At 43.5% G+C, this 27,481-nt stretch overlaps 1 protein-coding gene across 2 annotated transcripts in view; it reads left to right on the top strand.

Annotated features, from left to right (window-relative positions):
* The first annotated feature begins 4,005 nt into the window (after nucleotides 1-4,005).
* stim2b (stromal interaction molecule 2b) overlaps nucleotides 4,006-27,481 on the top strand; it is a 147,870-nt gene continuing 124,394 nt past the window's right edge. The window contains exons 1-2 of one of the 2 annotated variants that reach the window (XM_055637893.1): nucleotides 4,006-4,494; nucleotides 4,946-5,129. In XM_055637893.1, coding sequence (XP_055493868.1) covers nucleotides 4,979-5,129 — 151 coding nt within the window. In that variant the 5' untranslated portion in view covers nucleotides 4,006-4,494; nucleotides 4,946-4,978. Of the gene's footprint in view, nucleotides 4,495-4,935; nucleotides 5,130-27,481 lie in introns of both variants that reach the window. The other variant, XM_055637883.1, reaches the window with a different exon arrangement.

The following is a 27,481-nucleotide window of genomic DNA, read 5'->3' as shown; positions in this document are numbered from 1 at the left end:
TATCACTAATGGGGATGAGTCAGAGTACAGAAGAGAGATCGAGCAACTGTCCATATGGTGCCAGCGCAATAACCTGGCCCTCAACACCAGCAAAACCAAGGAACTGATTGTGGACTTTGGAAGGAGTAGGAGGGGGACCCACAGCCCCATTTATATCAACGGGTCAATGGTTGAAAGGGTCAAGAGCTTCAAATTCCTGGGCGTGCACATCTCTGAAGATCTTTCCTGGTTCGAGAACATTAACGCAATTATCAAAAAAGCTCATCAGCGCCTCTACTTCCTGAGAAGATTACGGAGAGTCGGTTTGTCAAGGAAGACTCTCTCTAACTTCTACAGGTGCACAGTAGAGAGCATGCTGACCGGTTGCATCGTGGCTTGGTTCGGCAATTTGAGTGCCCTGGAGAGGAAAAGACTACTAAAAGTAGTAAACACTGCCCAGTCCATCATCAGCTCTGACCTTCCTTCCATCGAGGGGATTTATCGCAGTCGCTGCCTCAAAAAGGCTGGCAGTATCATCAAAGACCCACACCATCCTGGCCACACACTCATCTCTCTGCTACCTTCATGTAGAAGGTACAGGAGCCTGAAGACTGCAACAACCAGGTTCAGGAATAGGTACTTCCCCACAGCCATCAGGCTATTAAACCTGGCTCGGACAAAACTCTGATTACTAATAACCACTTTCTGCTATTTGCACTTTATCAGTTTATTTATTCATGTGTGTATATATTTATATCATGGTATATGGACACATTTATCGGTTTTGTAGTAAATGCCTACTATTTTCTGTGTGCTTAAGCAAAGCAAGAATTTCATTGTCCTATACAAGTTCACATGACAATAAACTCACTTGAACTTGATCTGTGGGTCAAAAAGTTAAAGATTCAGTTGCAGAGGGTGATGTTGAGTCTTAAGTCCAAGAGAATGGAGATGGATTTGGTTGGAATTAAGGTGAACGTAGAAATGGGAGCCTGATATAAATGCTCTTGTTATCGCAACATTCCAGGTATGAGTGTGGAGTCCGTGTAATGGATGAAGGCCAGCTGGGAGGCCATGGCCTACCTCTTGATGAACTTTATTATGGTGGATGTCAGAGCCACCAGATGGTAGTCATTAAAGCACATGTTTATCTTTGGCACTTCGAAAGATCACTATCATCCAAAGCAGGAGGAAACCGCACATTGGTGTAGGGAGGGATTAAAGATGTCCGTGAATACTTCTGGCAGATGGTCTGGGCAGGATCTGAAGACACGACCCAAGACTCCATCTGGGCCAGTCACTTTCCACAACAGTGGTTTTGAGGAACATTAAGTTATTCTTAAGGCAGGCAGGCTTTAAAGGCCAAATGGCCTTCTCTTGCACCTATTTTCTGTGTTTCAAACAGCCTACTCTAAAAGACCAGACAGGATGTATATTTTGCTGCAGGAAATTAAGATTTGCTCCTGTAGCTGACACAAACTGTAGTCACATTCACAGAATTGTACATCATAGACTCAGGCCCTTCAAGCCAACATACATGCTGCCCTTTTTTGCCCATCTACACTAATCCTATTCCCCTGCACCAAACAAACCTAAAGATAAATAGGTTTGTACCTTTCTAACTCTTGTCTATTTAAGTGCCTGATGTCTCTTATATGTAGTGAATTTTATTTTACTTTACCACCTGCTCAGGCAGTCAGTTCCAGATATCAACTACTTGCTGGGTCTAAAAAAAATTCCCTCAAGCTTCCTTTAAAATTATTTCCTCTCACCTTAAACCTAGTTTCCTGTTTTTGTTATCCTTGCAACAGGAAAACTATCCAGGCCATCTACTCTATCCATGTCCCTTTTCACTTTTAATATCCCTCTATCAGACAATCCCTCAGACTCCCCCACTCCAGGGAAAATAAACCAAATCTCTCTCCTAAACTCAAATCCATGCAACATTCCAGTGAATTGTTCTCTGCCAACACTCCAGTGTAACCAATAGTTGCTATGGTGTAGTGACCAGAACTGCACAACATTCCAAATCCAATCTAACCAGGGATGAGTGTGGAGCCCGTGTAATGGAATTTCGATTCCAGTTTCTCCCCCCACTCCAATCAGTCTGAAAAAAGTTCCCAACCTGAAACATCACCTACTCATTTTCTCCAGAGGCTACCTGACCCACTGAGTTACTCCAGCATTTCATTTTGATCTTTGGTATAAACCAGCACCTGCAGTTCTCATTATTACCCAACCTCTATTTGATTTCCCAAAATGCATCACTTAGCAGTTTTCAGGATTAAACTTAATCTGTCATTCTGCCATCTTTCCACATGATCTATGTCCTGCTGAGAGAGGCAGCATCTCTGGAGAGAATGAATGGATGATATTTTGGGTCGAGACCCTTCGTAAGACTGAAATATCGCTTGGGCAGCTTACAGCCCAGTGGTATGAATATTGATTTCTCTCACTTCAGGTAGCCCGGGCATTCCTTCTCTCTCTATCCCTCCCCCAGCTAAGTCACACCAGCTTCTCATTTTCACACTGCAAACAACTTACAATGGCCTGCTTCCTTCATCATCATCTTTACTTTTTTGCATGCCTTTCATTCATTGTTCTTTATCTCTCCACATCACCGTCTATGTCTCTCGTTTCCCTTATTCCTAACCAGTCTGAAGAAGGGTCTCGACCCAAAACGTCACCCATTCCTTCTCTCCAGTGATGCTGCCTGTCCCGCTGAGTTACTCCACTTTTTGTGCCTATCTTCGGTTTAAAACAGCCTCTGCAGTTCCTTCTTACACAACCCTCTCACTATCAACAACACAACTAACTTTCTTGACGTTCACAAACTTACTGGCCATATTTTTGCATCTTCATCCAAGTTGTTGGCATATAGACAGACACAAAATGCTGGAGCAACCCAGCGGGTCAGGTAACATCTTTGGAGAAAAGGAATAGGTGACGGGAGTCTGAAGAAAGGTCTCGTCCCAAAATGTCACCTATTGTCTTTCTCCAGAGATGCTGCCTGACCCGCACAGTTGCTCCAGCTTTGTGTGTCTACCTTCAGTCTAAACCAGCATCTGCAGTTCCTTCCTACACACTTGATGTTAGCCCTTGCTGTCTCCTCCCCTTCCTCAGCCCTCGGGCTGTCTCCTCCCCTCCCTCAGCCCTCGGGCTCCTCCTCCTCCTTTTTCCTTTCTTCTCCCCGCCCCCCATCAATCTGAAGAAGGGTTTCGGCCCGAAACGTTGCCTATTTCCTTAGCTCCATAGATGCTGCTGCACCCGCTGAGTTTTTCCAGCATTTTTGTGTACCTCCGTTTTAATGTTGTTGCTTGGCTTGGTCCAGGGCATTACCAATCACTCAACTACAAACAGAAAGCAAATTTGCACACACAAATAACTCAGCATCTCTGAAGAGATGGAATGGGTGACGTTTCGGGTCGAAACCCGAGCCATGTTTTACCTACTTCATACGGAAAGGCAGCTATGGTTACAAAAGTCACGAGCCGCCAGCAGGATGCAGTGCTAACCTTCAGTAACCGGGCCGAGCGTTTGGAACAAGACAAACTCGTCCTGCAAGTGGATCATTTAACGACTCCAGCAACGCCGGTGAAATGCTGCCATGTTACGACAAACCTCGATCTTTAATGATCAGCGGCAGAAATAGCGGAGCCGGTGCAAGGGCTACGATACGCCCACCCACCCGCCGCCTTTGCAGAGGGTCCACTCCGGAGCACCCGGGTCGACCTGGGGAGAGAGTGACACGCGCTCTGGGCTGAGCTGGGCGCTCAGGCACAACGGGCTGGGCAAGGCGTATGTCTGTCTGCAAGCTCCTCCCGGAACCGCACAAAGCAGGTGTCGGAGCGCAGCAGAAGTGCAATAAACTTTGCTGAAGCACTCACTCACACGTCACGGTGCATAATTAAAATAATCTTGGACCGGGCGGGGGGGGAAGTGAAACGAGCACATTAATTGTCTCAGATTCTTTATTTAAAATAAAGAACTGAGTTGTAACGAAAAGGTTATATTTTAGCAAAATTAAAAAAAAAGTGTTCAAACAGTTCTGCGCCACGCAGCTGCACTCGGACGACGGTGATGTCATATTATTTGCATAGTGACTTCCTCCCCCGCCAACACTTCAACTCAAAGAAATCGGATATGAAAAGTAACGAAGCCGGAGATGGGAGGGAGAAGAAACTTACTTGTCAGATGTTTCTTCTGAAGGCGAAGGCGACGAGACGCTGTTTGCAGAGATGCTGTGTGGGGGTTTGCAGCGTCCAGCTGAGAGGGTGTGAGCCGTTTCCTGCAGCTTTCCAACTGAGCTACTGACTGCGACTTCAGATCCCTGCCGGGGAGGGAGGTACACGACAGCGGCAGGAAATTTTGGGTCTTTTTTTGCTCTGTGAATCGATGCCTTTCAGTTACATTGACGACTAACTTTTGCGGATGAAGACTTGTATTTAAAGTTTTCGAGAGAATAAAATAGCCAACGAAAACTAGAGACCAAGCCACAGACGAGGCTTTATTAAGGTGAGGAGCGTATTTTTATTTTTCCTTCAGAAGAAGGCTTTTTACAATATATCAGTTTTGTTGAAGCTTTCCTTATATGCCGACCGGATCTTCAATAAATCTGACCGATCGACTGAATAAACTGGAGGGGATATTTTTTCTTCAATTGCGTACGTTGAATGGAAATGTTTTCTTATTTCCTCGGTTGCATGTAATTTTGCCGACGGGAAGCCGGGGTACACGACCGGAGCTTGATCATTTTGTGGTGGAACTAGGAAACGCTCCGGGTGACATTCGAGTAATCGACACACGGCACAGCCACGTTCCATTCCAGTGGTTACTTACGTGGTGTTTGCAGTTTCACGCTCCAATGTTGCAAACATAATATGCTCGCCGGACATAATTTATTCTCCCCGGAGAGTTTCATGTTTTGATACTGAGGGCCTTTTATTTGCATTTTAGTTTTTTCTAGGTATCGGGGCGTTTGTCGGTGGTGAAGAGGAGAATGGATTGGAGCCGAAGTGTGTTGCTGTCTCTGATCTGGATTAGTTTCTGCATTCCCACCGCATGCCTCGGCTCTGGAGCCGGATCTCCAGTGGATTCAAGCGCCAAAGAATTCGCGCAGCCGGCATCCGGAAATCCAGATACTCCTGCAGGTAAACTCCATACGACACAGTATTTTACAATTCAGGTTCATGAACAACACCACATGTCTCACGATAGGCACAATTAGTTTATTTGTTTTAGGTAAATGTGATAAGGAAAGCAATAGGTTAAATACCAAGATCCGGCAAGTTGTGTTGTATTATTTTCAAGAGAGATTAGTGACGCCAGTAACAACTCATGTTACATGGGATCATATAATTCATTTTTACTAATATGTAGAGGTATGAACTCTGCAGTTCTGACCCACTATTATTAATGTAACTTAATAAAATAGATGGAATCAAGCACAAATAATTCCACTGTAGAAAGCTGAACGATCACTTTGACTCGGAGAAAAAGTAATCAAGATATTTTCTAGATGGTGACAACGTATACTGTGGGGAAGACTAAAGGGCATTCAGTTCAATATGCACATCACTAAACGCTGTTTCACAGTATTCCGAAAGGTGCATTTTGACTTGAGGGTGAAAGGCTAGCATTTAGAACCGATGTTGAGAGTTGAGTTGCACAGTGCCTTGGTTAGAGTCCAACTGCGGTGCTGCCAGCTTTCAGAACCTCAACTCATCTTTGATCCTTGGGGAATGTCAAGTGTTTATTCTCTTAAGTGAGGTCAGAGATTCAAAAGAATAAAACTTGGTCCATATTCTTTTTGGTTTTGGTGATGTGAATGTGATCTAGCTGAGATGTGAAAATAATAAAAAATAGTTCAATTGGGTGGATGCTGACAAATGATTTTGCTGGAGTGGAAAATCCAGGACAGGTGGACATAATGTTGCAGCTCAGCTTTCAGGGAACGAAATCAGGAAGCACGCTTTCACGCGGCGGAGAAGCTGAAATCTGAAACTCACTTCCCTAATAACAGGAGGTGAATTTCAGGTTCGCCATCAATAGACTTTTAACGAAGAAGGATATCAAAGGTTACGGAACCGGATTGATAAATGGAACTAGGTTACAGTTACAAGACACAAGGAACTGCAGATGCTCGAGTTTTTAGCAAAACGCAAGTGTTGGCGTAACTCTGCTGGTCAGGCAGCATCTGTTGGGGGGAATAGATAGGCAATGATTCAGTTACAGGCCTCCTTTTATATTGTATTTTATTCTCCAGTTATAGTTTTCTTGCCAAAGTGATTTATGAGTGAATTAGTTGACAAGTAAATAAATAAATAGTTAAGGAGATAGGGAACTGAGTAACATGATGTCAGAACAACAACCTCTTCCTCAATGTCAGAAAGATAAAGGAGCTAGTTATTGACCAGGAAGCCTGGTGGAATACATGGCCCTATCAGGTTCAATGGTGCCAAAGTGAAAATGGTTGAGAGTTTCAAGTTCCTTAGCGTAATATTACCAACAATCTGTTGTGGACTAACCATTGATTCGTCAGCCAAGAAGGCACATCAAAGCCTCTATTTCTCGCAAACTGACAGAAGCACCATAGAAAGCATATTGTTGGGTTGCATTACAACTTAGTTTGGGAACATCTCTGCCCAAGACTACAAGGAATTGTAGAGAGTTGTAGATGTCGCCCAGTCCATTACACAAATTACTCCCCACCATTGACTCCATCTGCACCCCGTGATAGAAACATAGAAACATAGAAAATAGGTGCAGGAGTAGGCCATTCGGCCCTTCGAGCCTGCACCGCCATTCAATATGATCATGGCTGATCATCCAACTCAGTATCCTGTTCCTGCCTTCTCTCCATACCCCCTGATCCCTTTAGCCACAAGCGCCACATCTAACTCTCTCTTAAATATAGCCAATGAACTGGCCTCAACTACCTTCTGCGGCAGAGAATTCCAGAGATTCACCACTCTCTGTGTGAAAAAAGTTTTCCTCATCTCGGTCCTAAAAGATTTCCCCCTTATCCTTAAACTATGACCCCTTGTTCTGGACTTCCCCAACATCGGGAACAATCTTCCTGCATCTAGCCTGTCCAACCCCTTAAGAATTTTGTATTTTGTATTTTGCCTCAGAAAACCAACTAATGAATTAATAGGTACACAAAATGCTGGAGAAACTTAACGGGTGCAGCAGCATCTATGGAGTGAAGGAAATAGGCAACGCTTTGGGCCAAAACCCTTCTTCAGACCTGTCCCACCCTGGTCATTCCTTCTTCTTCCTGCACCCGTCGGGCTAAAAGTACAGAAGCTTGAATTTTGTTTTTATTTTGCTCTACCTATTGCACTGACTTTGACGATTGTATTTATGTATAGTATCTGATCTGATTGGATAGCAATTCTTGGACATTTAAAAAAAATCCCTTTACAAAGGCAACCATTACATTTAAAGTTTGAAGGGTGGGAACATTCCAGATCCGTGCCGGTGCCAATTTATTTTTCACGGATGGGGTTAAACTAAAAAGTGGGAGGGTGGAGTCAACAACGTGGACGCGTATCCGTGTAACTAATGGGAAAGAGAGTGTAGGTTACGTTTAAACTAGCAGGGCAGGGGGATGGGAGCCAATGCAAGGAGACAGAGGGATATAAAAGGAGGACAGAAGCAAAAGGTAGAAGGGAGATTAAAAAAAAACTAATCTGAAAGCTTTGTGCATTCGAAAGAAGGTGGATGAATTGAATGCGCAGTTAGTAGTCAAGGGATATGATATAGTTGGAATTATGGAGACATGTGTTCAGGGTGACCAAGGCTGGGAGCTAAAAGCTAAACATGCAGGGGTATTCGATATTCATGAAGGATAGACAGAAAGGAAGAGGAGGTGGGGTGGCATTGCTGGTTAAAGAGGAGATTAATGCAATAGCAAGGAGAGACATTAGCTTGAATTCTGTAGATTCGGTATGGGTAGAATTGCGATATAGCCAAGAGCAGAAAGCGCTTGTTTAAATTATAATGTTTTATTTTTAATTGTTTACTGTATATCGTGTTGTTACTTGCAAGCAAAGCACCAAGGCAAATTCCTTGTATGTATACATACTTGGCTAATAAAATGTATTCATTATTCAAGCAGGAAATTAGGGAAGCGTGTAGCAAAGGTACAGCGGTTATCATGGGTAACTTTAATCTACATATAGATTGGGCCAACCAAATTGGTAACAGCGCTGAGGAGGAGAATTTCCTGGAATGCATACGGGATGGGTTTTTAAACCAATATGTAGAGGAACCGACTAGAGGGCAGGCCATCCTAGACAGGGTATTGTGTAATGAGGAAAGATTAGTTAGTGATTTTGTCGTGACCATAATATGGTGGAATTCTGCATTAGGATGGAGAGTGACATGGTTCATTCAGAGACTAGGATCCAGAACTTGAATAAAGGAGACTTTGAAGGAGTGAGATGGGAATTGGCTAGGATAGACCAGCAAATTATACGTAAAGGGTTGACAGTGGAGATGCAATGGTGAAGATTTAAAGACCGCATGGATGAACTCCAGCAATTGTTCATCTCTGTCTGGCGAAAAAATAAAACTGGGAAAGCGGCTCAACCGTGGCTGACGAGGAAAGTCAAGGATAGTGTTAATGCCAAGGAAGAGGCATATAAATTGGCCAGAAGAAGCGGCAAACCAGAGGATTGGGAGAAACTTACAAACTCAACTGAGGAGGACAAAGAGGGGGGGAAAAAAATGACAGAAAGCTTGCGGGGAATATAAAAACTGACTGTAAAAGTTTCTATAGGTATGTAAAAAGGAAAAGATTAGTGAAGACTTCCAGTCAGAGACAGGTGAATTTATAATGGGAAGCAAGGACATGGCAGAACAGTTAAACCAGCACTTTGGTTCTGTCTTCACTAAAGAAGACACAAGCAATCTCCTGGAAATACTAGGTGACCGAGGATCTAGTGGGAGGGAGGAACTGAAGGGAATCCACATTAGTCATAATATGGTGTTAGGTAAACTGTTGTGACTGAAGGTAGGTAAATTCCCAGGGCCTGATGGTCTGCATCCCAGAGCACCCAAGGAGGTGGTCCTAGAAATTGTGGATGCATTGGTGATCATTTTCCAATGTTCTCTCGACTCTGGATCACCTTCTGTGGACTGGAGGGTAGCTAATGTAACTCCACATTTTAAGAAAGGAGGGAGAGAGAGAAATTAGGAATTATAGACCAGTTAGCCCTACTAGTACTGGGGAAGATGCTGGAGTTGATTATAAAATATGTTATAGCAGCGCATTTGGAATGCAGTGACTGCATCGGTCAAAGTCAGCATGGATTTATGAAGGGGAAATCGTGCTTGACTAATCTTTTGAAATTTTTTGAGGATGTAACGGGTAGAATGGATAAGGGAGAGCTAATGTATGTGGTGTATTTGGACTTTCAAAAAGCCTTTGACAAAGGTCCCACACAAAAGATTAGTGTGCAAAATTAGAGCACATGGTATTGGGGAAGGGTATTGACATGGATAGATAATTGGTTGGCAGACAGGAAGCAAAGAGTAGGAATTAACGGGTCATTTTCAGAATGGCAGGCAGTGACTAGTGGGGTGTCGCAAGACTCGGTGCTGGGACCCCAGTTATTTACAATATATATTAACGATTTAGACGAAGGAATTAAATGTCACATCTCCAAGTTTGCTGATTACACAAAGTTGGGTGGCTGTGTGAGCTGCGAGGAGGATGCTATGAGGCTGCAGGGTGATTTGCATAGGTTGGGTGAGTGGGGAGAAGCATGGCAGATGCAGTATAATGTGGATAAATGTGAGGTTATCCACTTTCGTGGCAAGAACAGGAGGCAGATTATTATCTGAATGGTGTCAGATTAGAAGGGGAGGTGCAACGAGACCTGGATGTCCTTGTACAGCAGTCACTGAAAGTAAGCATGCAGGTACGGCAGGCAGTGAAGAAAGCCAATGGCATGTTGGCCTACATTGCGAGAGGATTTGAGTTTAGGAGCAAGGAGGTCCTACCGCAGTTGTACAGCGCCCTGGTACTGTACCTGGAGTATTGTGTGCGATTTTGGTCTCCTAATTTGAGGAAACCCATTATTGCTTTTGAGGGAGTGTAGCGTAAGTTCAGCAGGTTAATTCCCGGGATGGCGGAACTGACATATGATGAAAGAATGGTTGACTGGGCTTGTATTCACTGGAATTTAGAAGGATGAGAAGGGATCTTATAGATACATATAAAATTCTTAGAGGATTGGACAGGGTAGATGCAGGAAAAATGTTCCCGATGTTGGGAGAGTCCAGAACCAAATTTAAGAATAAGGGTTAGGCCATTTAGGACTGAGACGAGGAAAAACATTTTTACCCAGAGAGTTTTGAATCTGTGGAATTCTCTGCCGCAGAAAGAGGTGAAGGCCAATTCACTGGATGTTTTCAAGAGAGAGTTAGATTTATATGTAGCTCTTAAGGCTAAGGAAATCATGGGATATGTGGAAAAAGACAGAATGGGCGACAGGACATGTAGCTGGGCTAAGAGTTCGGCTGGCTAAGGAAATCCCGCTTGGAGTGCATATGTGTCCTTGGGGACACTTCACCCAAAAAGACAGAACGCCCTGTGTCTCCCTTTGGCTACTGATTTCGTTGGACTGTACACTGACAATGACAATAAATTGAATCATTTCATCATTTCAATGTGGTACTGATTTTGGATGATCAGCCAGCCATGAGCATCTTGAATGGCGGTGCTAGCTCAAAGGGCCGAATGGCCTACTCCACCTATTTTCTGTTCTGTTTCTAAGTTCCTGTGAAACACTTTGACGTCTTCATTACACAAGGCACAATATCTCTGTTTTAGTTATTATGTACTAAAAACAGGGCTCTGCAGTTGAGATTAAGAGCTTTTAATTTTTTTGTTTTGACATCTTGAGATAAGCATTGTGGATTGACTAGCAGGAATTGTACTTGCCTGAGTTTCTGTCAATTAAAGAAATAAAGTACACTTCCAGGTCTTTCTAGATTGTCAGCCCCACATTGATTAAAGTGAAAAGAAACTGCTCCATGGCCACCTCTCTCTCTCCATCCCCTCCCCCTCCCCCTTCCCAATTCTCCAACCAGTCTTATTGTCGCCGACTACTTTTTATCTCTCTACTGCCCACTCCCCTGACATCAGTCTGAAGAAAGAGCCTCGACCCGAAACGTCACCCATTCCTTCTCCAGAGATGCTGCCTGTCCCATTGAGTTACTTCAGCATTTTGTGTCTACGAATGAAATTCTTACTCGATGCAGCTTAATGCAATATTTCATAATTCATAATTCATAAATGCAATATCACACAGATAATTTATAATAAAAAAATCAAATAAATAAATTAGCGTCCTGCCAGCTAACCATTTTAGTGCAAATGTCGAAGTCTGCTGTGCACCCAGAGACACAGTCCAAGGAAGATCATAGTTGCAGAGGTTAATGCTGTGTAGCTGTTGGAAAGAAGCTATTCTTGAGCTTGGCGGTTACGGTCTTCAGGCTCTTGTATCTTCTCTATGATGGTGGTGAAATAAGAGCATAACCAAGATGGTGTTGTCCTTTGATTTTTCTGAGGCAGCAACTGCTATAGATCCTTCAGAGGTGGGGAGGTCCGTTCCTGTGAGAATAATCAGATTATCAATCTTCCTCCTGTATTCTGTCTCATTGTCAGTCATTGTTCATCCAATAACATTGGTGTTGTCAGTGAATTTAAAGATTGTGTTGGAGCTGTGTCTGGCTACACAGTCTAGAACGGGGAACTGAGTTCATAGCCTTGAGGTGGACCCGTGTTGATGCATATTGAGGAGAAAGTGTTGTTTGGAAGTATTGAAACGCTGGCGACATTATCCAATTCCTCAAAGATAGGCACAAAGTGCTTGTCAGGCAGCGTCTCTGGAGAAAATGGATGTGTGACGTTTCGGGTTGGAACCCTTCTTCAGATCTAACACCTCCCTAGATTATAAACACCCAACCTTTGGGAACCATGCAAATACCGGCAAGCGTTTGAAAGGCCCGCAAGAGGGATGGGATGGATTTGCTGGGTGCTGCGAGGCTGCATGCATCTTCCCCATGGGAGTGGGGCATTCCCGCCAACCTATTCTCGCCTCCTCCCAGCAGTAGCAACATTCAGGGGCTGGGGTGAACCGAGTTGAGTTGGGAGTGCTGAGCAGACCCGCTCGCACACACACTGAGAAGCTGAGGCCGACTGGTGGCCACACTGCCCGCTTTCCCGGCATGGCTGTTTCTGTGATACTATCCCACCCACTGTTTTTGTTCACTTCCACTTACGAAAAGTTTGTGCCACAAACAGTTCTCAGGAATGGAATCCTGTTCGTAACCAGGGTAATCCTGTCTGTAATTGAATAAATGCAATGCCTGGTGTTTTCTAGTGCTCTCAGTATAAATTATAACAGATTGCAACATTGCATGAAACATAATCGTTGCAAAGGTAGCAAGATGATGGAACCACCGTAGTTATGCCCCTGTCCCACTTAGGAAACCTGAACGGTAACCTCTGGTGACCTTGGGCCCCACCCATGGTTTCCATGAGTCGCCAGAGGTTTTGGTCACTCACCTGGAAAGCCTCGACCGAAGCGTGAGCTGCATCTACTGACCAAAGATCCTACAGGATCTTTGCTACCGACCGCGCGCGCGCGCACACACACACACACACACACACACACACAAACACACATCGTGAAGGTGAGGGCCAGGGACAGCGGAGGAGCACTGTCTGCACGATGAAGAGGAAGGTAAACGGCTGCCACAGAGCACGGTAAGTCCTTTAGAGAGCAGGGACAGCGGGAGGAGGTCTGGCGATGAAGAGGAAGGTAAACGGCTGCCAGAGAGCACGGTAAGTCCTTTAGAGAGAGGGAGGGAGGAAGGAGAGAAGGGGAGAGAGGGAGGGGAGAAGGGGGAGAGAAGAGAGAAGGGAGAGAAGGGGGGGGGGGGGGGGGAGAAGGAGTGGAGACAGTTTTAAGAAGTTTAATAAAGTTAGCAGGCATTTTACCTTCCGGTGGATTTTCTAGGTCCTGAAAACCAAAGATCCTAAAGGATCTTTGCTGAAAATTACAATGAGCCAATCAAAATGGCTGGTCAGCGAAGGAGATTGCCTTTGACTGCCTGTTAGTAAACAGCGACCCCACTCCACTGGCTTCGACCAAACGGAAACCTATTTTTAGTCGAGGCTGGTTTTGATTTTATTGAAATAATTGCAGGAACATAGAAGAAGCCTCGACTACGCGGAAACCACTTTCGACCATTAGGGAGAGTGACCAAAACCTCCAGGAACCTCAAGGAAACCTTGGGTGGGGCACAAGGTCACCAGAGGTTTTCATTCAGGTTTCCTAAGTGGGACTGGGGCATAAGGATTGCACACGAGTCACACTCTGACTTTGTTCTCCTTTCCATTTACTGGAAAACCCATTGTTAATTTAAAGACACATTGCTCAATTTGGAATTAGGAATTTCCAGAATGACCTCCCAGCAGATAAAGTAATGCATTTGGGGCACAGAAAATTCATTCTCTGCTTTTGGTGACTTGAAGTAGGAGTATTGGCTGACAGCTTGCTACTGCTGAAGAGCTGGTAGCTTCAGGAACGACAAAGCTGCTTTTGTTTCAGGATGATCATGCCACTCTGATGTGTTCCAACACAAGTGCATCATTGTATACCTTCTAACATGAGTTAAGTAGCTACGAGTTATGCATTTAGGGGTCAGAGAGAAAATGTAGATATTCACTGTCTACATTACATAAAAGTATCCTGGACAGCAATGCCCTCTTTTTCTGCCATTTCATGTTCATATAATGAAGCAGGCTAGAAGATTAAGACATATTCTTCTTGGTATTCAGGAATATTTTTTTTGCTGTGTGTTACCAGGTTTTTAATGTTGAGGTTTGATACTTGTTTATCCTGGTACTTGGCAGAAGGAAACGGACAGATGATGTTTCGGGTGGGTTCAGAGACTGAATGGGGGTCCCAACCTGAAATCTCATCTGACTGTATCCGGTCACAGAAGCTGCCTGTCCCACTGAGATCTAGTAATTTGCTTTTGACTTAATATTCTGCAGCGTCTTTTATAAAAATGACACCTCAGGAAGTGGAGGGGATTGTTTTAGTGCAGTAATCCTTCTGGATTGCAGTGCTTACAGAGAGCTTGCTCCTTTCCTTGTGCCTCCAGATATGAATGTATCCAGAGGAGTGAGGCATGATCAAATTGAACCCTTCCGTCTCTTGCATGGTTCTGTTGGTAGCAACTTAAGTTAGCTTCGGAGATTTCCAGCAATAAAGTTCCTCAATCTATGTGATCTACGTTTTACAGCAGACAGGATATTGGACTGACGACCAGCTCAGAAAATGTGGGGCTTCCCTTTCGGTTAGTGGAGAATTGCATATTTGTTTTTTTACAATACTGGAGAGATTTTGAGGAACAAGATTATTATTCAGTTTTTTACACCAATACACTGTTCTTAACAAAAATCTACCCATCATGTGAAACTAATTACAAATAACTGATATAAATTAAATAACTTCCAAGACTGAAAATCAAAAACCTTTCTCATAACAGACAAAATTTCATCGTTTTATCACCATTTTGGTCAGCAAAAATGTGACATACAAAACTCTGCCACATTTAGTCATGAATATTTAATTCATAAATAAACTTCATATGGGCCCTCATACGTTTTGATAATGATCTAGGGAAATATCTTTATCAATACCAGGAGAAAAATACAGTAAGTTTTTAAGAGGGAACTGCAGATGCTGGAGAATCGAAGGTTACACAAAAAAGCTGGGGAAACTCAGCGGGTGCAGCAGCATCTATGGAGCGAAGGAAATAGGCAACGTTTCGGGCCGAACCCTTCTTCAGACTGATCGGGGGCGGGGGTGGGCGGGGACAAGAAAGGGAAAAGGAGGAGGAGCCCGAAGGCTAAATACAGTAACATGTCTGGTATTCCGCCAAGCAAAGATCCCGTAACGATCGTTGTGCTTGGTGTCCATTGTGACCGTTTTCGGGGTCGTACGTCCGTAAGTTATCCCACGGAGGCTCCAAACCTCCAATGCTTTTCAAAAACCCAACGAGGTATCCTATGGTAGTAGCAATCTTTGGGCGAGTTAATTATTTTTTCTTATTTTCCAATTTAATATATAAAAAATATTTAATATATCAACATAGAAACATAGAATATAGGTGCAGGAGTAGGCCATTCGGCCCTTCGAGCCTGCACCGCCATTCAATATGATCATGGCTGATCATCCAACTCAGTATCCTGTACCTGCCTTCTCTCCATACCCCCTGATCCCTTTAGCCACAAGGGATCCCTCTTAAATATAGCCAATGAACTGGCCTCAACTGCCTTCTGTGGCAGAGAATTCCGGAGACTCACCACTCTCTGTGTGAAAAATGTTTTTCTCATCTCGGTCCTAAAGGATTTCCCCTTTATCCTTAAACTGTGACCCCTTGTCCTGGACTTCCCCACCATCGGGAACAATCTTCCTGCATCTAGCCTGTCCAACCCCCTAAGAATTTTGTAAGTTTCTATAAGATCCCCCTTCAATCTTCTAAATTCTAGCGAGTACAAGCCGAGTCAATCCAGTCTTTCCACATATGAAAGTCCTGACATCCCAGGAATCAGTCTGGTGAACCTTCTCTGTACTCCCGCTAAGGCTAGAATGTCTTTCCTCAGATTAGGAGACCAAAACTGTGCACAATACTCCAGGTGTGGTCTCACCAAGACCCTGTACAACTGCAGTAGAACCTCCCTGCTCCTATACTCAAATCCTTTTGCTATGAATGCTAACATACCATTCGCATTTTTCACTGCCTGCTGCACCTGCATGCCTACTTTCAATGACTGGTGTACCATGACACCCAGGTCTCGTTGCATCTCCCTTTTTCCTAATCGGCCACCATTTAGATAATAGTCTACTTTCTGTTTTTGCCACCAAAGTGGATAACCTCACATTTATCCACATTATACTGCATCTGCCATGCATTTGCCCACTCACCCAGCCTATCCAAGTCACCTTGCAGCCTCCTAGCATCCTCCTCACAGCTAACACTGCCCCCCCAGCTTTGTGTAATCCTCAAACTTGGAGATGTTGCATTCAATTCCCTCGTGCAAATCATTAATATATATTGTAAATAGCTGGGGTCCCAGAACTGAGCCTTGCGGTACCCCACTAATCACTCCTTGCCATTCTGAAAAGGACCTGTTTACTCTACTCTTTGCTTCCTGTTTGCTATCCAGTTCTCTATCCGCATCAATACTGAACCCCCAATACCGTGTGCTTTAAGTTTGTATACTAATATCTTATGTGGGACCTTGTTGAAAGCCTTCTGAAAGTCCAGATATAACACATCCACTGGTTCTCCCTTATCCACTCTACTAGTTACATCCTCGCAAAACCACAAGAGGCAGAAACATACTGGATCAAGTTTATAGCAACATCAAACATGGGTACAAAGCATCACCTCTCCCCCATCTGGGCCAATCTGACCACATCCCCCTATTTTTAACTCCAGTATATAGACCACTCATCAATACGGTCAAACCAGCTGCTATGGACATTCAAGTGTGGCCCGAGGGAGCTTCTGGGCAATTATAGGACTGCTTTAACCGAACCGACTGGGACTTGTTTGAGGACGAGGACTTTGACACCTACATCTTCACTGTACCTTTTTATATAAAAAGCTGTGTAGGCAATGTCACTAACACCAAACGCATCCGTATTCCTCCCAACAACAAACCATGGATGACCAAAGGCGTCCGACTCCTTTTTAAAGCCCTCAATATGGCTTTTCGGGCCGGCAACACAGAGCTGTATAGTGCGGCCAAGTCCGAGCTGAAGAGGGGCATCAGGAACGCCAAAGCAGTCTATAAGCGAAGGATCGAGAGTCCTTCAACAACTCAGACTCCCGTCGCGTATGGCAAGGTATACGGCACATCATCAACTACAAGAACAATGCCCACTCATCCACCAGCAACAGTGCCTCTCTGGCAGAACAGCTCAACCACTTCTTTGGCTGCCATGAGAGGAGAGAGACGGTCATGCCCACTAATCGAGCTCCAACACCCAGACACTCATCATACGGACTGCTGATGTCACACACACACACTCCGGAATGTTAACCGGTCTGTACGGAGTCCCAGGACGGGTTCTCAGAGATTGTACTGTTGAGTTGACTGTATTTACAAACATTTTCAATCAATCCCTGGCACAATGCATGGTCCCCACATGCCTAAAAACATCGGAAATAGTGCCCGTTCCGAAGCAGACAGCCATAATCTGCCTCAATGACTACAGGCTGGTTGCACTAACACCAATAATTACGAAGTGCCTGGAGAGATTGGTCCTTAAGTACATCAAGGCCGCTCTCCCATCAACCCTGGATCGACACCAATATGCGTACAGAGCAAACAGATCAACAGACGACACCATTGCCACTGCTCTCCATACTGTGCTGCTCCACCTAGAACAACGGGGAGCATACGCACGACTTTGTGTGAAAACGTTACCCCTCGATTTAGATCACATTGCCGAAAATGTTTGGTTTTCGCTTATAATGTAACGTTCTTTTTCTGGGACACCAAACCTTTGAGTGTCCACCGCAACGTACTTTTGTGTGTATGATGTGTACAGTGCGTTGAGTTGTCCACTCAGATGGATGCAGTGTTCTACTACATGATCAGGTGAATAAATTGAAAATAGTGTTTGCAATTTTATTGTTCCATGTGGTATTCAGATTCAGATTCAATTTTAATTGTCATTGTCAGTGTACAGTACAGAGACAACGAAATGCAATATGAAATTCAAAAACATAGAAAGGAATAGGAAATCCGTGCGCCAACTCACTGTGCCAACCAGGTCACTGGTGTACACCGCGCGACAACCGTTACACAAAATGTATTTGTGTATTCTGATGCTATTTTCGGAAACTTGCCATCAATATGCTCTCTTTTCTTATTTTTTGTCGATACAATGTTACTCATGAACCCAATAAAGTGCTTGACAACTTATTTGAAATAATTTGAAATTTGACCTCCTTTGTCACATTATTGTGTGCAGTATTGTAAAAATACATATTGCATAGGGTGGCAAATATTGTGCCTCTTTTCAAGAAGTGAAAATGCTGGGAACTATAAGCCGGTGAGCTTAATCTGTATTTGGAAAGTTACTAGAGAGTATTCTGAGGGATAGATTATACAAGCATTTGGATGGGCAAGGGCTGACTAGGGACAGTATGTGGGTTTTGTATGTGGGACGTCGTGTTTCACAAATCTGATTGATTTTTTTGAAGACGTGACCAAAAAGGTCGATGAGGGCAGAGCTGTAGATGTTGTGTACATAGACTTCTTTAAGGCATTCGACAAGGTTCCACATGGTAGACTGCTCTGGAAGGTTAGATCGCATGGGATCCAAGGAAAGATAGCTGAATGGATAGCAAACTGGCTCCATGGAAGGAAGCAGATGGTGATGGTGGAAGGTTGCTTCTCGGACTGGAGGCCTGTGACTAGTGGTGTGCTTCAGGGTTTGGTGCTAGGCCCGTTACTGTTTAATCATGAGAGGAATAGATCGGGTAGATGCACAGACTCTCTTGCCCAGAGTAGGGGAATCCAGAGGACAGGTTCAAGGTGAGGGGGAAAAGATTGAATAGAAATCCGAAGGGTAACTTTTTCACACAAAGGGTGGTGGGTGTATGGAACAAGCTGCCAGAGGAGGTAGTTGAGGCTTGGACTACCCCATCGTTTAAGAAACAGTTAGACAGGTACATGGATAGGACAGGTTTGGAGGGATATGGACCAAGCGCAGGCAAGTGGGACTAGTGTAGCTGGGACATTGTTGGCTGGTGTGGGTAAGTTGGGCCGAAGGGCCTGTTTCCACACTGTATCACGCTATGACTCTATGACCCTCACACTTCAAATAAAAATGGAACATGGATTATTGCAGGCAGCAGAGGCAACGGGTGGCCTTGGGAGTCTTTGAAACTAAATAAATGTTTATTGCGCATTCAACACCCTTCTTCTGAAGACTACTTTGGGAAAGGGGAAGATTCTTGTGTAGTGGAATCTCTGCTGGCTACCCCTGTTATCTCCAGGCAACAAAATGGTCTGGATGGTAGGCAGCTTCAGGAAGTTCGAGTGTGTACAGAAGAAGGAGAGGAGAATGGAAATGAACCACGCAGAAGAGAATGGAAATAAAACTGCTTCTGATAAAATGCCTAGGTGTCTCCAGAGGAAGGTTGGTACCTGGTTCCTTTGAAGAATCCCGCGTAAGCAGGAACCATCTGTCCACTGTACAATGTTTAGGTTTAACTTGTACTACTGTCTACCCTCGTTTTTACAGACTACTTTATAATGGATTTTGTTTATAGCGGATAAAGCGATCCCACTGTAATCAGACACCACTGTCTCTTTAAGGGCAGTTAGTCACACTGCAGGAGGTCATTACATTTAACAAGAACTCTGTTAAGCAATCTAACAAACAGCCTTTAGTGGTTTTAGCTTGCAGTAACAAAAAAACATTTTTAGCTGTTAAAATGTACCCCAACTTTGTATTATTCATCTATTTGCAATAACCTTTCAGACCCTCATTCGAGAATGCAGTTCCTGCAGACTTTGTGCAAGAAGGAACTGCAGATGCTGATTTAAACCGAAGATAGATACAAAAAGCTGGAGTAACTCAGAAGCGGGCCAGGCAGCATCTCTTGTGAGAAGGAATGGGTGACGTTTCGGGTCAATACCCTTCTTCAGACTGGTTAGGGATAAGGGAAACGAGAGATGATTGACCTGTGGAGGAAGGAACTGCAGATGCTTTTTATGGATGAAGGGACAGAGGGAGGGATTGACTGAGGGTAGGGTAAAGGAGAGGGTGGGAGGGGATTGGGGGAGGGGAGTACGAGAGGGGAAAGAAAGAGGGAGGGGGAGGAGTGCTGGGGGATGAGGGGAAATGAGCCGTGCCTGCGTAGTTGGGGGCTATGTGCGAGTGGTGCAATATTGCGTTGGTACGGGTTGCGTTTTTGGGAACAGGCTTCCCATGTGACAGGGACCCAACGGATCCCACTTTGTCTAGTGCCTTTTGTATGCTGAATAGAAAACTGAAGGGGACTAGCCCCCAAAACAAGCATAAGCTAAAGATGCCTGCAATACAGGCCTGGCAGAGAAGACACCCAGTAACTGGTGATGTCCATGAATCGCCGACTTCAAGCAGTCATTACATGCAAAGGATATGCAACAAATACTAAACATAACTACTTTCATTCACATGACATTGCTGTGTCCCAAACATTATGGTGCCCTGAAATGAGGGGACTATTTATAAGCACTGCTGTAATTTCTACATGGTGAAACCAAAATGTATAAAGATTGCCTTTATTAAAACCTGACTATGTGCACTTTAACCACATGTGATTTTTTTCTATTACAAATCTCAAATTGTGGAATACGGAGGCAAATAAATAAATGATGGGTCTTAGTCCCAAACATTATGGGCACTGTAACTCTGTTTAGACAGTGCCATAGCAGAAATGCAACGAATATCCTCTTTTTATTCGGACCTGTGGCAGACGGTGGTACATTGCCTCAGAGGAGGAGTTACCGAACACCATGTTACCTGCAGTAATATGAGACTTGCACAATTCAGGAAGCTCTAAATTAGGGACAGTAATACATTCTTCTCTCAGAACTGAAACTAATGGTTAAATACCAGCAAGTTTGGGACTTTGGTGCATGGGCACTCAGAAACATTGGGGGGAAAATAGAGCAGTTTTGTGATTTGATTCCCCTGGCACTTTGCAGGGCCTCATTGGTAAGAGCCAGCAAGTTTGTGCAACGTAAGTGTGGGGTGGTTGTGTATGCGAGTCGAATCTCAGCAAAATCCAGGGCAATAATATTGTCGGATTCCCTGGAGTTACAAAACAGAAAATGACAAAGCTACTTCAACTCGGGTTATCTAACCATTCACTTCACTTTCATGTGCCTTTACCATTGAATCAAATTCACTTGCGTATCTAACTTGACATGAACAAATATTGACCAAGTATTAATTCTTCATTGATATAAACCTGAAGATTTTTAAAATTTGTTTTGTGAATAGTCATTTCCAATGCAGTTAATTAATGTTTAAGTTTAAGAGTTTATGTTTTAAATCAATTATTCGAGCCATTTTCTCTTCTCCCCAGCACTGAAATACTGACGATATTTCTGAGCTGCTGGAAGAAACTTGACCTGAGCTGACTCCTATTTCTGTTTTCGTTCCCACTCCCATCTTGCATTGGTGCTCCTTCTGACCTTTTGACCCTAAGATGCTAGAAGAGAATTAATGCATGTGGGGGAAGTGAATTGGTAGCACAGATGTCCTCATTTCAAATTACTGATTAATAAAGTGAGTTGATCTTTTTAATGTGTCTTTTCATTGTTAAGATTGAATTGAACAAATACAAAGAAGGAAAGAGTTCCAGGGATTAAAATTTAATGTTAGCGGACTAATTGTGGTGTGCCTTTGAGAAAGAAAATTGGGAAGAGTAAAACGGTTGGCTGTCTCACTAACTATTAGTTTCAGCAGCAGAAGCTGAATGCTATCGCCATGGTATCGGCATCAAACATTCTCACAGCAAGATGTCAAAACAATAAAGTTGTCTCTGCCAGTTTGCTTAGCTCTGAGCCCAAAGGAACAGTCAGAAACAGCAAAAACTTAGCTCGCTGTTTTTGCTGGTCCCAGAATTTATTAATTTGGTGGTTTGAGGTATTATTAATTTAATTACATGACGTTGTTTAAAGTTAAGATATGCTTTATTATTCCTCAACTGTGATCAATAAGTTTTTATTAACTTATTTATTCTGAATTCCTGGTCACTGCTGTCAACTCAAATGTTTTACTGCCATTCACTTAACATGAGCAAGTAACAGTTAGCTCCCTTGTATGCCACAGTTCAAATAATGCAAAAAAAGGAATTAGCAGAAATTCAGTGATAAGTGGTTTAACGGATTAATGTTTTGGTTGTTTGAAGTTTGATGATGGTTTTAAGAAGGATGATGGTTAACTATCTGATGTCGGCCTCAGTGACTGAGATTGCAACGCCCCAGGCGACTATGGGGGCCTGAGAAAGCAAATCAATGGTCTCCCTTGTCAGCAACAGCCGAGTGCTGACCTTTAACTTACACGTATTGTCATTGGTGGCTCTTGTTGAGATTTTCATAGAGTAGGTGGATATTTTATTTGCAAGCAATGTGGCTGGTCAGATTTACAAGAAACCAAACGTGGGTGCTATGAAAAGTCGAGTGAGAATATATATCTGTTTCCTCATTGTTTCCCCCCTTGATCTTTCCTTGCCATATTTCACATCAGTGCTCACATCTTTTTGACTTTCAATGCATGCCTCTATTTTGTTGTCTGGCTTCCCGGAAGCATATTATGTTGATAGTCTTCCCTGATTTGTTTTGAAATGCTTGCAGGCGCTTCAGTGGAACCTGATGTTGTTAATAGGAAATGAACAGTAGGAACAACTATGTTGATCAGAGTTGAACAACAATGTGCGAGGTGTCCAAGCTTACCTCCTTTTGAGAGGACTAAGCTGGACAGGTCTGGGAAGTACATTGTACCACCGCATCACGTTGACACTATGTACAACTATTATGTAGATCAAAACATAGATGACATTAGCAGTCAGGCTGTTTACACTAAATGTTCCACCCATGTTAGAAGTTGCACTAACACCTGTGAGTCAGTATGCTGTGAGTTCAACTCTTTCTTGTCCCTCATTATATTTTAGGGAGTTATAAAGTCATACATCATGGAATCTAGCCCTTGGGCCAAACTTGCCCACACTGACCACATGTCCCATCTACACTAGTCCCACCTGCCTGCATTTGGCCCATATCCCTGTAAATCTATTGTATCCATTTTATTTGATTAGAATGTTATGAATTCTGAAATGATCTTATGTAATATAACAATAAAAAACAGAAATATTAATGCCAACCTGACTCAGATTTGTAGCATCAAAGAAGAAGCTTTCCAGATGTTCCCAAGCAGTTTAGTTGCTATGAAATAACATTTGCATCCTTTAGCACGTAAGTCGAGACTAAAGGCAGGGGTTTTGACGAGAAGTTCACTGGTATGTTTATATCTTTTATTTTAAAAAGTAATCAACCTTGAAAGAGAAAAAAATCCTGACCATATGGTGGCCTTGTCTTGGTTTTTTTTGTGTGCTGTCAGATTGTGCTGTCGATAGAATGAGGCTTTGGAGGTTTGAGACTTTGATGCAGTACCATATCTTTGATGATTCACGCCATTGTTCCCTGCCAGCTGCAAGTTCAGTCGTCTTTGCCTCAATCCCTTGTTTTTAATGCAGTCCTGATTGACAATAAACATGACTCTCTGTGACGCTGAGATTCTGAACTCCTGCCAGAAGCTGTTTCACTTCTGTTGAGCTGTTAATTGTTACCTTTCACTCTGAATGTAGATTCTCCAACCATGTAAAATGATCTTTGATGTTGAATCAATTGGATTTATTGCATAATCAGCAGTCCGTAGATCCCTGTTTCTATTTACATTAAATATCTCGGTTAAACTGTTGGGTATAAATGCAGGAATAGCAAGATGGATTCAACAGTGGCTGAATGGGGGAAGCCAGAGGGTAATGGTGGATGGCTGTTTGTTGGGTTGGAGGCAGGTGACTAGTGGGGTGCCTCAGGGATCTGTGTTGGGTCCTTTGTTGTTTGTCATGTACATCAATGATCTGGATGAAGGTGTGGTAAATTGGATTAGTAAGTATGCAGATGATACCAAGATAGGGGGTTACACAAAAAAGCTGGAGAAACTCAGCGGGTGCAGCAGCATCTATGGAGCGAAGGAAATAGGCGCTCCATAGATGCTGCTGCACCCGCTGAGTTTCTCCAGCTTTTTTGTGTAACCTTCGATTCTCCAGCATCTGCAGTTCCCTCTTAAACCCAAGATAGGGGGTGTTGTGGATAATGAAGAGGATTTCCAAAGTCTACAGAGTGATTTAGGCCATTTGGAAAAATGGGCTGAAAGATGGCAGATGGAGCTTAATGCTGATAAATGTGAGGTGCTACACCTTGGCAGGACAAATCAAAATAGGACGTACATGGTAAATGGTACGGAATTGAAGAATACAGTTGAACAGAGGGATCTGGGAATAACCATGCATAGTTCCTTGAAGGTGGAATCTCATATAGATAGGGTGGTAAAGAAAGCTTTTGGTATGCTAGCCTTTATAAATCAGAGCATTGAGTATAGAAGCTGGGATGTAATGTTAAAATTGTACAAGGCATTGGTGAGACCAAATCTGGAGTACGGTGTACAATTTTGGTCACCCAATTATAGGAAGGATGTCAACAAAATGGAGAGAGTACAGAGGAGATTTACTAGAATGTTGCCTGGGTTTCAACAACTAAGTTACAGAGATAGGTTGAATAAGTTAGGTCTTTATTCTCTGGAGCGCAGAAGGTTAAGGGGAAACTTGATAGAGGTCTTTAAAATGATGAGAGGGATAGACAGAGTTCATGTGGACAAGCTTTTCCCTTTGAGAATAGGGAAGATTCAAACAAGAGGACATGACTTCAGAATTAAGGGACAGAGGTTTAGGGGTAACATGAGGGGGAACTTCATTACTCAGAGAGTGGTAGCAGTGTGGAATGAGCTTCCAGTGGAAGTGGTAGCGGCAGGTTCGTTGGTATAATTTAAAAATAAATTGGATAGGCATATGGATGAGAAGGGAATGGAGGGTTATGGTATGAGTGCAGGCAGGTGGGACTAAGGGAAAAAAGTTGTTCGGCACGGACTTGTAGGGCCGAGATGGCCTGTTTCCGTGCTGTAATTGTTATATGGTTATATGGGTGCAGCAGCATCTATGGAGCAAAGGAAACCCTTCTTCAGACCTACAGATACAGATAGGTGACGGCTCGGGCCTTTCTTCAGACCGATTGCAAGGTGAAGGACAAAGCACGGCAGGCCGTAAGAAGAGTGGAGGGTTTTTTTTTTGATATGCAGATGTTTGGACAAAGGCCAGAGAAGAATCCACCCACAAGGTGTGAAGAACCCGATGAGAGAGTTTGCAAAGTAGTTGGAGGATTGACGAGGTGTGAACTGCATTGGAATATGGGTGGAGGGGAGGATTGGTGTTAGCACAGCCAGGACTCAAGGGCGGAGAGGGGGAGACAATAGGTGCAATAGACAATAGGTGCAAAACAACAAAACACACTACAAGCAGGCCGCAAACAGCCCATTGATTTGCAAATCGGAAGGAGAAAATGGAGTTGGATTGAACACACCCTTAGGAAACCTGCCAAACATCACCCCGCAAGCCCTGAAATGGACCCCCCAAGGAAAAAGGAAAAGAGGTCGCTGGAGAAGAAATGTCTGAGAGTGGGCTCAACATTCCTGGGATGTCAGGACTTTCATATGAAGAAAGACTGGATAGACTCGGCTTGTACTCGCTAGAATTTAGAAGATTGAGGAGGGATCTTATAGACACTTACAAAATTCTTAAGGGGTTGGACAGGCTAGATAATAATAATAATAATAATAATAAATTTATTTATATAGCACATTTATAGTCAATTTTCATTGACCCCAAAGTGCTTTACATAATTTAAAAATCAGTTCCATACAAAGCATAAAGATGGGTTAACAAAATAATAAAATGCATAAACAGGACACAACATGTAACATAAACATCCACAACAGCATTCATCACTGTGGTGGAAGGCACAAAAAATTTTGGCCGTCCTCCTCCATTTCCCCCCCCCCCCCGTGGACAAGACCAGAGTCCAGTCCAGGATCAGTCTTTCCTCACCGGAGACCGCTGCTTTAAGATTGTGTAGGCCGCATGCCGGCGGTTGAGATTTAAAGTCCCCGCCGCAGCCAGAAGCACCGTAGATGCAGGAAGATTGTTCCCGATGTTGGTGAAGTCCAGAACAAGGGGTCACAGTTTAAGGATAAAGGGGAAATCTTTTAGGACCGAGATGAGAAAAACATTTTTCACACAGAGACTGGTGAATCTCTGGAATTCTCTACCAGTTTATTGGCTATATTTAAGAGGCAGTTAGATGTGGCCCTTGTGGCTAAAGGGATCAGGGGGTATGGAGAGAAGGCAGGTTAGGATACTGAGTTGGATGATCAGCCATGATCATATTGAATATTGCAGGCTCGAAGGGCTGAATGGCCTACTCCTGCATCTATTTTCTATGTTTCTGAGAAATTTGGAATTAATGTGCTTTATTGCTTTAAACCCAAATGTAATTTGTTAACATTGATTATTTTTTTAGATAATTCTGTCCTCTAATAAATGTGAAGCAGAGGCCTGTCGCCAGCTATGAAGTCACAAAGCTAGATTTCCATGTCTTTCATTCATTTGTTCTATATCTCTCTACATCACCATCGACATCTCTTCACCCTGACTCTAGTCTGAAGAAGGGTCGCGACCCCTAACGGCACCCATTCTTTCTCTCCAGAGATGCTTGCCTGTCCCTCTGTTACTCCAGCATTTTGTGTATATCTTCGGTTTAAATCAGCATCCGCTGTTCCTTCCTACGCACATACTTGTACATTTATGTGCCAAATGTATGAGAAAGTGGTAAAAGGAAAATCTTCTATTAAATATGCATCTGCAGAAATGATTGACCTACTTTAAGGGCTGGGTCCATTAACAGTGGCAAAGCTCCTGAGTTTGTCTCACATCCCTGTTTTCTGATATCGATGCAGCCAAAAGAACTGCCCAGACTGCATAATTAATCATTATTTCAGACACTCCCTTTTTCAAATCCCTAGTACACCTTGATTACAATTATAAACACGGTTTCCTGGTGACCAAAGTGACTGTATTCTCTTAATAATCGTAAACCACTGGAGGAAATGAACATTACAAATCTCCTTCACTGCACAAAGTTTAAAGAAAAACCCGAAAAGATGGTATTCACTGATGTGCATAATATAATTTGAGAGTGATTGGGATGAAAAGGGCATGGTTGCTAAGAAATCTGATCTATCCAGGAACTATCTCAGGGTTTAGTTGCGCAGTTGCTATTCCAATTGGGAGTATTCGCAATATTGCTCCCTGTTTGTATTCACAAACTCACCAGCTTTTACTGCTCTTGTAAGAACTTCCACACTCAGTCACAATAGACAATAGGTGCAGGAGTAGGCCATTCGGCCCTTCGAGCCAGCACCGCCATTCAATGTGATCATGGCTGATCATCCCCAATCAGTACCCCCGTTCCTGCCTTCTCCCCATATCCCCTGACTCCGCTATTTTTAAGAGCCCTATCTAGCTCTCTCTTGAAAGCATCCAGAGAACCTGCCTCCACCGCCCTCTGAGGCAGAGAATTCCACAGACTCACCACTCTGTGAGAAAAAGTGTTTCCTCGTCTCCGTTCTAAATGGCTTACTCCTTATTCTTAAACTGTGCCCCCTGGTTCTGGACTCCCCCAACATCGGGAACATGTTTCCTGCCTCTAGCGTGTCCAAGT

Source organism: Leucoraja erinacea, chromosome 1 (assembly GCF_028641065.1).
Source record: "Leucoraja erinacea ecotype New England chromosome 1, Leri_hhj_1, whole genome shotgun sequence".
Classification (NCBI taxonomy): domain Eukaryota; kingdom Metazoa; phylum Chordata; class Chondrichthyes; order Rajiformes; family Rajidae; genus Leucoraja; species Leucoraja erinaceus.
This window is presented reverse-complemented; position numbering and strand designations above follow the sequence as displayed.